The sequence below is a fragment of the Dromiciops gliroides genome, chromosome 4 (assembly GCF_019393635.1).
Source record: "Dromiciops gliroides isolate mDroGli1 chromosome 4, mDroGli1.pri, whole genome shotgun sequence".
NCBI lineage: Eukaryota > Metazoa > Chordata > Mammalia > Microbiotheria > Microbiotheriidae > Dromiciops > Dromiciops gliroides.
The window spans coordinates 431,490,048-431,501,403 of NC_057864.1; the positions used below are offsets into that span (position 1 = coordinate 431,490,048).

An 11,356-nucleotide genomic window follows, 5' to 3' on the forward strand; every position below is an offset into this window, starting at 1 on the left:
TCTAGATTCTTTTTCTGGTCATGGCTTTCAGGCAGTCCAATGATTCTCAAATTGTCTCTCCTCGATCTCTTTTCCAGATCAGTTGTCTTTCCAATGAGGTATTTCACATTTTCTTCTAGTTTTTCATTTTTTTTATTCTGCTTGACTGATTCTTGGTGTCTCATGGATTCCTTATCTTCCAACTGTCCCACCTTAATTTTTAAGGCATTGTTTTCTTCAGTGAGATTATGCACCTTTTTTTCCATTTGGCTAAGTGAATTTTTTAAGGTATTGTTTTCTTCAGTGAGATTATGTAGCTTTTTTTCCATTTGGCCAAATGAATTTTTTAAGGCTTTGTTTTCTTCAGCTTCCTTTTCCAAGCTGTTGATTCTTTTTTCATAGTTTTTTGGTTTGCTTTAATTTCTCTCCCCATTTTTTCTTCTACCTCTTGCAATTGATTTTTAAAATCCTTTTTGAGCTCTTCCAGGAAGGCTTTTTGTTCTTGCGACCAATTCACCTTCCCTTGTGAGGCTTCAGATGTAGACAATTTGAGGCTATTGTCCTCATCTGAGTTTGTGTTGGCTTCTTCCTTATTGATACAGAAGCTCTCAATGGAGAGGGCTCTTTTTTGCTTCTTACTCATTATTGCAGCTTATTTATTTATTCTTTAAGTTGAGGTCTTCTCTGGGGGCACCAGGGTCCCTGTTTTGGGCTTCTTGTGCAGGTGTATAGGTGCTGTGTGACTGGGCTTTTACTCTGAGGCCTTTATGGTGTGTGGAGATCCTCCGCCTTGCACTTCCTGTCTGATTGTGCTAGGCCAGCCAGGCGCCAGACCCAGGCGTCTGATCCTGCCGTTCGTGGCCCTCTCGGCCGGTGCAGGTAGGTTTTTCCACTGTCCTTCTTGGCCACCAGATTTTTGAACCAGGTTCCGGGAGCCTCAGTTGTTTGGCTGTGGCCCACAGCTCCTGCTGACTTGCCCCGACCCCTTCGGCGCTGGGTTGCTGCCCTGCGCTGGGCCTCCCTTTTGCCCGAGTCAGACCGCCCTTTTCCTGAAGTCTTCTAAATTATCTCTGGTTGGAGGACTGTGTCTCACTGTCTCTTTGTAGGTTCTGTAGTTTCAGAATCCGTCCAGAGGCTTGATTTAATGTTTGTTTTGAGGGAACAGAAGGAGAGCTCAGGCAGCTTGCTGTTTCCTCTCCGCCATCTTGGCTCTGCCCCCCTCCACTGTTATTTCAATGGAGGATATAAGAGCTTCACTTACCAATGAATAAGTCTATTGGTGACATACTCAGTCCTCTTAAAGTGTGAAGCATGCCTCATAAATTAAGGAATGAGTGAGCTAAAAATATTCCAGGCATATACTTTACTAACAATTAGAAATGATATGATTGTAATTTTACAATATTGAAAAATTGAAATATTGAATAAATGAGAACAAAGTGGCTCTGAAACTTAAGAGATAACTCAAGTATTTTAAAACTACTTCAGTCCTTTGAGTTCTGGAAAAGTCAAACTTGGATAAAAATCTAGTTGATACCTTTAAAATGCATTGCAGAGGGATAAATGAATAAAAAAGAAGAAAGGGAAGGAAGCATAGAGGGAGAGAGAGGAAGAGGAAGGGGGAGGTAGGAAGAGAAGAGAAGAGGGGGAGGACAGAGAAAGAGACAGAGACAGAGAGAGACAGAGGGACAGAGACAGAGACATAGAAACAGAGAGAGACAGAGACAGAGAGAGAGGGAGAGGGGGAGGAAGAAGGCGAAAGAAGAAAAAAGAAGGTAGAAGTCAGGAAAGGAAAAGAGAGAAAAAACAAGGTAGAAAAACAAGAAAACTAATCATTTGAAGTAAATCATCAGTACACTTGAGATGCTAAACAAAACTCAGTTTACTTTCAGGGATGGTAGAATTCTTCTGTGGGATCAGTGGAAATAAAAATTTTTAATCAAGAAAGGGAAATATATTGAGGAAAAAATAAACTGTCAGTGCATATTCAGAAAGGTGACTTTGATAAGTAAGCTTGTTCTGGAAGCTAGCTATTTGAGTGGTAGACAAATTGGTTGGAGGAGACTGGTTGCCAATAATTTCAATATAATCACAAATAGATTAATGTATTATTACATTTAAGTAGTCAGTTTTTATGGAGAAATTATTTTCTTTTAACTGAACCAAATTCTTCTATATTCTACCTCTCACAGATGTAACTGCAAAGTTATATATTTTGATAAGATTGTTTCTAGGAAGATAGATAAGCTTCTTTAAGCTTTTGATAGCTTGTACAAATGCCTGCCTTGGAGCTATGGAGAAATGGCACAATTCAGGGTTTCCTGAATATATTTCAAGGTAAGAATCCTAAAACATAAGTAAAGCACCTTCCTAAGGGCTAAGAGACATTATACTGTTAGGAGAAGAAACATATAACATTGAGGCAATCAGGCAGATCTGAGTGATTCATTAATAGGACTAAGGAAATGTGAGAAAACCTCAAGTTGCATTAAATTTGAGAAAGGTTCCATTTATGAAGAATGCATTTAGACTCTGTGTTGTGGGACTTCTTTGTAATATTTCATTTTTAAGGTAAGAACAGCCATAGGCATTTTTGTCTACTGAGTAGAAAGCTGGGTTGGAAATCAGTAAACATAAAGTCTAACCCAATATTTACCATAGATATCCTGTAATTGTACAAAGTTAGGTATTTGTTTTCTTTTCTACAGATTATTAATTACTAGAATAGTAATTTATGTTTTTTAAATTAATTTCACTGTGCTACTAAAGGTAGTGTAAATCATGGATAGTGAAGGATATAAGCATGACATGATATTCTATTTGTTTTGCCTATGTAGGTTTTGTGTGTTCATGTGGGTTCATTTAGATGTGGTTTACAGAGAGGAAAGAAGATATATTTCTAGAGTCTTCTTTCTCCAAGTAATGTCTTGATTCCTTCCAGGAAGGGAAGCAGGAAGGTGGGACCAGAGGTTGGCCACTCTGCTCTTCTCAGAGAGAAAGGTTACTGGGCTAGAATTATATACATCTGTAAACATTAAATATTGTTAATATAGGGAATGTAATTTTTAGGTTCAAGCTGTGCTTCTGATTGGTATCAATTAATTCTAGTTCTATCTCTAAATCTATCAGGGCTGCTTAAACTTTTTCCATTCATGACCCTTTTTCTCCTAAGAATTTTTTTTATGCTACCCCAGGGATATAGATATAGAAAATAGGCATACATAACCTTTCTTTTTTTATGCAAAAGGAGGTTAACATCTTTATTTTACATTCAGTGCAACTATACAAAATTATAAACCATTATTTATAATCATAAGTCACTTTTATTTCCAATTATTCCCACGGAAGACCTCATTCACAGGACACATGAAGGACCCAAAACAGTTATCCCCAACTTAAAAAAAAAATAAAACTTCCTGTGAGTTCCCCTTCCCCAGATCAGTTGATGTAGGTTAAGCAAGCAATAAAGGTGGCATCTCTGCTTTTAAATATAAAAACTACCTTTGCCCAATCATGGTCCCAGAAATCAGAGGGAAGAGAAATAGTATTCTGAAGGTTCCTCCTTTTCTCTGGAAATGACTTTCCACAATTCCGGATTGTCTGTGAAGCCAGGAGGTCAGCAAGATGAAATACAGGGCACTGAGAGGGCCTCCAATGTCTGTGGATAGATTACATCTATGATTTTTATGCTATCATTAGCTATTGCTTTGATCTCTCCCCATACCTTAGTAATGCCATGAGGAGTGCTTCTTGAGAGACTTTAATCATTACAATTCAAAGAACTGAGCAAACTTGTCTTGTTCTCCTGCTCTGGATGGGACAAAGGTCCAATGCAGTCAGGGTATTGGATTTAGAGAAGCTGAAAACTTTGTCCTAAGGGACATAAAGTTCTCTTACTATTAAATAAACATCACCACAACACAAGTAACATTATTTTAGTGTTTCTTCTTGTGATCTCTCATGTGTGCAGCAATTGAGCCAGCTATTTCTGTATTCTTCTTGTTTTGGTCAAAATAATCCAGAAATTTACCATCTGGACCAATCAAGTACATTATTATCGTATGATCCACTATATAGTGCTCATCTTCATCCTTTGGTCCTGGGCTGTAATAAACTCTGTATGCTCTGGCAACTTGATCAATCTCTTTTGGACCACCTGTCAAGCCAACTAGCTTGGGAGAAAATTCTTTCACATATCTTGCAACAGCTTCTCTGTTGTCTCTCTCTGGGTCAATAGTGATGAAAAGTGGTTTTAAATTTGGCAGAGTTGGAATACTATCAGTTTCATCCACTACAGCTATCATTTTTTCCAGTTCCTCTGGACAGATATCAGGACAATTAGTGAAACCAAAGTAAATCAGTATCCATTGTCCCAGGTAGTCCTTATCAGTTTTGGGTTCTCCACTGTGATCAACCAGTGAGAAAGGTCCTCCAAGTAAAGGCTTTCCTATTGTTCATTTCTGTTCCTTCTCTAACTTCTCTGCCTTTTCTTTCTTGAAGTACTTCATTCCAGCCAATAAAGCTTCACCAACAGCAAATGTGAATGCCAGGGATTTCCAGGAAACGGGCCCCACAGTGGAGAAGAGCCGGCTCCCGCAGAGTCCATGGGCATCGCCCGCCGACTGCCAAGGAGACCGTGGCCGCACCGCCAGCTCCCTTCTCGCTCGGTCCAGCCCCAGGGGCTCCCCTCCTCCTGCACCAGTTGACCTCTGGAAGTCTCTCTTACTCCCCAGGCCGGACTTCGGCACCACAATTCTCGCACTGATAGCCCCCCAGGTACCCCTCTAGGGGCCACGAGGCCCCTGCAGGCCCACAGCACTAGCCCATAACCTTTTAATATTGGCAAATTCTTTACAACCCCCACATTCAGTTAGGTGAGCCCATATGGGGTTGAAACCCACAGTTTAAGAAGCTTTGATAAACATAATAATACTATTATATATATACATATATTTATATGTATATATATGTATAATAAATGATCATTTAAAAAATTCTTATTTTATATCAAGTAATATGCTAAGCCCTGGGAATATGAACACAAAAGCAAAACATTCTCTTCCATCAAAGAGCTAACAATCTAGTAAGTGGAAATAGCACAGATAGGAGAGTGATAGGCAGGGAGAAGTTGATAGATAGATAAATAGATAGATAGATAGATAGATAGATAGATAGATAGATAGATAGATAGATAGATAGATAGATAGATAGATAGATAGATGATAGATATGTATAAATGTGTGTGCATACGTACACATTTATGTATATGTATTTACATAGACATGTAAATAAATAAATGTAGCTTTTATGTTTACACACACATATATAACACATAGATGATAGATAGATAGATAGATAGATAGATAGATAGATAGATAGATAGATAGATAGATAGATAGATAGATAGATAATGTATCCAAAGATACATGTAGCAAACAGCAAATAAATCCACATATCCAAATCAATAACACAATAGAAATCAGAGAAAGTATACAGAGGAGAATATATTCCTAACAAAACACAGAGAAAATAAGGTCTCCCACTGGGAGTAAGATAACTCATTTCATCCAAGAGAGAAAGTCTCAAATCTCACCCAAGAGGACATTTCCTGAAAGTCTCTACTATAGTAAGTTGGCAATAATGCTATAATTGAAGTTGTAGGTTCCTCTACATGTTGGCTTCTTTATAGAGTTTTTTGTCTCCCTTTAGAGACTAGAAGAGAGTCTGGAATGAGGTATCTTCTCTTACAAAACAGAATATATTGATCTGCCTTCTCTCTAGCTCTCCTTAACTCTGCCCCTCACAGAGACGTGGAGCACTCTGCAAGCAATCTTCAATAATAAAGATGATTCCACACAAATGAACCCTTAAGCCAAGGGGTACAATAGGATACTAAATTTGGAAGAAGGCTGTCTTGGCTCAAATTCCACTTATGGCCCTTACTAGCTATGGGATGACAGGAAAATCACTTAACCTCTTTGAGTCTTAGGCATTATATGATTGATGGATTATGATCTGCTTCTGGTAACTCTCTACCCTGAACTCAGACATGATTCATTTCATCCCCTACTTCTAGACCACTTTTTAACTAGTCTGTTGAAATTTAACCAGAGACTGTGTCCTGGGGGTTTTACCCGATCCATCATTAGAATATCCTCCCTGGGTCCCCACTGTCTCAACTAGTGATGGGCTCACATGGTACGGTATTTTAAGAAATCTTTTGCAATGCATCAATTCAATTGTTACTCCCTAGCCAGGGTGTATGGAATGTTCAGGGAGGACTAGCACTTGTGGTTTGAGGGCTTATTAAGACATTTTCAAAGCTGCTTATTTATCCTTGGTGCCCACTTTTTACCTAACTTTCACCTGTGGCTCCAAGACTTTGCAACATGCACAGTGACCACATCTTGGTAAAACCATCTTAGGAGATGGGCTAAACCAGGTTAGGGCAGTGAAGTGATACAGTGGATAGAGCATTGGACCTGGACTCAGGAGGTCCTGAGTTAAAATGAAACAAAAACAAAACAACAACAACAACAAAACAATTGCTCGGGTTCTCATTTCACTCAGTTTATAGAAAATTTCCATGTTTTCCTGAGAATGACTTTTTAATGATTTCTTATACTGTAATAACATCATCTTGCATTCACATATTCATGGGGGTTAGCTCAGTGGAATAGTGAGTAGAACACTGGGCTGGATTTTGGAATATCTGAGTTCAAATTTTAACTCAGACACTTATTAGCCATGTGACCTTGGGAAAGTCACTTAACCGCTGTTTGCCTCAGTTGCCTGAGTCATAAAATGGGGATAATAATTGTCCTTACCTCCCAGGGTTATTGTGAAATTTAAATGAGAAATTATGATAAAGCATTTCATATTGGGCCTACAACTATATAAATGTAAGCTATGAATATGATTATGACTAATCATATTTTCTTCAGCTTTCTTCCATTTTATGGGCACCTCCTAAGTTCATAGTTCTTTGCTGCTACAAAATAAGTATTAATCCATATGGTTCCTCTTCCTCTTTTTAAAAATATATATTTTGGGATAGAACCTTAATATTGGTATTACTGAGTTAAACGGCTGTTTGTACAATGAATTTTACCAATATTTAATTTAATCTCATAAGCTTATTAGATAGATACTCCAAGCACCATTTTGTAGATGGAGTAATGAAGACTTAGCAAGGTTAAATGATTGACCTATTGTCACATAGTATCCAACATGAGGCTAAACCACAGATATCACTTGACTCTAAGATCAGTCTAATATTGCAGATTATCATTGCAAGTCATATCACCTTTATTATATCAACACTTTTGCCAGGATTGTGTGAGTATGTGTATCTATGTGTGCATGTATATGAGTGTGTCTGTGGAACAAATGTCCAGTGTACTGATTACTCAGGCATGAAACAGTTTCAGTTTATTTCACCTATGGCTATATTCTATGGGAGAAACTGTACTTCCAGTGTGAGAAGTGTATTGAAAATTCTTTAGTTGTCAGAAATGGAGATTAGGGAGACCTGTGCTCCATTTTAACTCCCTTATCTCTATAATCTGTTGGTTTAAGTTCTATGTATTAGAAAACTCAGGGAAAGTGATATTGAAAATAAGAAGTTTAGGGTCAGCTAGGTGGCACAGTGGATAGAGCACCGGCCCTGGATTCAGGAGGACCTGAGTTCAAAACTGGCCTCAGACACTTAATACTTACTAGCTGAGTGACCCTAGGCAAGGCACTTAACCCCAATTGCCTCACTAAAAAAAAAAAAAAAAAAGAAAATAAGAAGTTTGAAGAAATGATTACTTTAAAACTCCTCTATAATATACAGCTTAAGGATGGAGATAAGAATAGAAATACTGATCATTAAATCATCAATAACACTGACTCCTTGGTTAGAGATGCCAGAGAAACTACCCCTAGAGTAATTCCACAGATGGCCATTTTTAATACTTAGATATTATCATTCTGGACATAAGAAAATAATATTCATTTGATAACTTTTATTAAATAGCTATTAGCGCATGTCCCATCCCATTCTTCTCTTTTATTATAAATTTCTTGAAGGCAATGGCTGTGAAGATTTACATCCTTTGCACATAGTAGGCATTTCATTAACACTTAGTAAGTCGAATTCAATTCTAATTGAAATAAATTTGGAACTACATTGAAAAGTCTGGTTCATTTAGTCAAAGAAGTTACTGTAAAGGGCACTATCTGGCACAGTGGATAGAGTACTGTGCATGGAACTGGGAAATTCTTGAGTTAAAATCCAGCCTCAGGTACATACTAGCTTTCTGATAATGGGCAAAGTCACTTATCCCTGTTTGACCTGGTTTCCTCATATGTAAAATAAACTGGAAAAGGAAATGGCAAATCCCTTCGATATCTTTGCCAAGGAAACTTCAAACAGTTAAGGAAATCAGGACATGACAGAAAAATTAAATAAAAATCTTAGATAACTGGCTTTACTTCTATTGATAGTGTTTTTATTTCCCATTTAAACTGTTACAAAACATTAAAAAATTAAGAAGGGAAATAAAATATAATTGGATATAAAGACAGTAATAAAATAATAGTCGTATTAACACAAAATGATGTTTAATTTGATAAGTAAAGCTTTTTCTGTCTGGCAGAAAATTTAAGTCATCACCTATTGGGACAATTGTAGAAATAAAATAATGTCATGAAAGCTTGGAAGAAAGTTGAGGACCTCATCATAAATTTAGTAGAATAAAAGAACTTAAAAAAATAGCTCCAAAACTTATACAGTATAAACCTGAGTGGGGAAAAGCTGAAGGTAATCAAGCAAAGCTGAACCCAGCTGTCTCTCATTAGTCTCTCATAGATTTACAGCAGATACAAAACTATTGGGCTCTCTGGTTCTGGCAAGCATTTCCAGCCAGAAGCTTGGACATTATCTACCTGCTAGAAGAGAAACAGACTGCAATGAGGCAAAGTGAAATGAGGTAAGGCTCAGCTGTTCCACTCCTCAACCTGAAGCAAGGCAGGAACAGATATTCAACAAAAAGCATTCTATTCCTGGCTAAGAAAGAGTATCCAATGGCTTCACTATTCCATTTTGCACATCAAATCAGATAAAGAGGGGCACAGGTGGTAGCAAATGGAGCCTACTTTTTCTTTGCAAATACTGTCGCTATCATTGTCTTTTTGCAGTATAAATGCTGAGTAGTACAATTTATTTGGCCTTTACTCAAAGGGAAATTAAAGTAAAACAAAAACAACGAAAAGTAGCCAATTTAACCAACATTCCTATTGCTAGGAGTTCAGAAATATATATTAAAATGTCTTTAACTCAGAACATTGATATCATATTTTGTCAGTGACTATGCTTCCAGGCTAAATCGTAGGCTTTTTGTTTATTATTATTTTCATTTTAAAAATTCAGAACTTAGGAATCACCAAATAAAATTAAAATTTCCACATACCTTGAAAAACAGAAGATTAACCTGAAATCATGTTTTTCTCTTATACAGAACTTTATTTTCTTATTGTTGTTTTTTTTTGTGTGGGACAATAGGGGTTATGTGACTTGCCCAGGGTCACACAGCTAGTAAGTGTCATGTGTATGAGGCCAGATTTGAATTCAGGTCCTTCTGAATCCAGGGCCAGTGCTTTATCCACTGTGCCACCTAGCTGCTCCCTTTATCTTGTCTTTATTAAGCAAAAGAACCTTCAGTGTGAGGACAAAATAATATGACTAAAGTACCATAAAATAGAATGAATAAAATTAATACAAATATTAAACATAATTAAATTATTTAAAACAATTAAAACACAATATAAATGAGATCTGAAGAGTACATAGTTGTTGGTCAGTCTTCAGTTGAGGTTGACCTTTTGTGACACCATGGACTGTAGCATGCCAGGCCCTTTTATTTTCTACTCTCTCTGGAACTCTAAGTTTACATTTGTTGTTTCCAAGACACTATTCATCTTATCCTCTGCTATTCCTTTTTCTTTGTCTTCAGTCATTATCCCCATCAGGGTCCTTTCTAATTAGTCCCCCTTTCTTGTTATGTGGACAAATTATTTAAGCGTCAGCTTCAGATTTTGACCTTAAAACCAATAGCCCAGATTATTTTCTTTAAGTATTGACTGATTTGATCTTGCTGTCCAAGGGACTGTCAAAAGTCTTCTCCAGCACTACAATTCAAAACCATCAACTTTGAGACATTCAGCTTTCTTTACAATCCAAATCTCACAGTTATACTTTGCTACTGGAAAAACCATAGCTTTGATTTTTGTTTGATTATTCATTCCCTTGTTGGCAAGATGAGGCTTCTGCTTTTTAGTATGCTATCAAGATTTGCCATATATTTTCTTCTAAGAAGCAAGCATGTTTTAATTGGTTGTTGATATTTGTTTCTAACTGTTCCTACTTGGACCACACATTGGTACTTCAGGAGACAAGTAAGATGATCTGATACTTCTATCTCTTTGAAGACTTGCCACATTTTTTTGTAATTCACACAGTTAAAGGCTTTACTGTAATAATTGAAACAGAAGTAGATATGTTTTTGTAATGCTCTTGCTTTCCCCATAATACAGAGAACACTGGCAATTTGGACTCTAGTTCTTCTGCCTTTTCGAAAATTAGTTTGCTCTTCTGGTGTTTCTATGTTTATGTATTGCTGGCTGACAATTGAAATGAGTACATTTGTTTGGTACTTGAAACTTTCCTTAGCATTGCCCTTCTTTAGAATCAGGGCCTAAACTGATTTTTTTCCAATTCAGTGATCACTCACTGTTGAGTTTTGCTGGCATATTGAGTGCAGCACACTTTTTTTTTTTTTTTTTAGGATTTTAAATAGCTCAGGTAGAATTTTATCACCTCCACTAATCTTATTGTTAGCAATATTTCCCAAGGCCCACTTGATTTCATTCTCTATTATGTCTGGCTCTAGATCAGTAACCACACTATTGTGTTTATCAGTGATGTTAAGAGCTTTCTTGTATAGTTCATTTCATCTCATTTGTTTCTAAGTACTTAATATTTTTGTCTTTTGTCATGCCCATTTTTGCATTAAACTTTCCCTCATTAGCTTTAATTTTCTCTGAGACCTCGTGTCTTTAATATTCTATTGTTTTCTTCTCTTTCTTTGCATTGCTCATTTAAGAAAACATTTCTATCTCTCCTTGCTAGTCTCTATAATTCTGCATTAATTGACACCTGCCATTCCCTTTGTCCTTTACCTTTCATTTTCTTTCTTTCTTCAACTATTTCTAAAGTTTCACCAGACATCAATTTTGCTTTCTTGCTTTTCTTTTTCTTTGTAATTTATTTATTTATTTTTGGTTTGGGCCATATGTACAATATTGCCAACCTCTTTCCATAGCCCTTCAGGCA

At 36.8% G+C, this 11,356-nt stretch overlaps 1 protein-coding gene across 1 annotated transcript; it reads right to left on the reverse strand.

Moving 5' to 3' along the window:
* Nucleotides 1-3,911: 3,911 nt before the first annotated feature.
* Nucleotides 3,912-4,502, reverse strand: LOC122726064 (protein SCO1 homolog, mitochondrial-like). Its single transcript, XM_043963515.1, is given in 1 exon segment — nt 3,912-4,502. A coding segment is annotated over 1 exon segment (573 nt). The 5' UTR covers nt 4,488-4,502; the 3' UTR covers nt 3,912-3,914.
* Between the last annotated feature and the right edge of the window lie 6,854 nt (nt 4,503-11,356).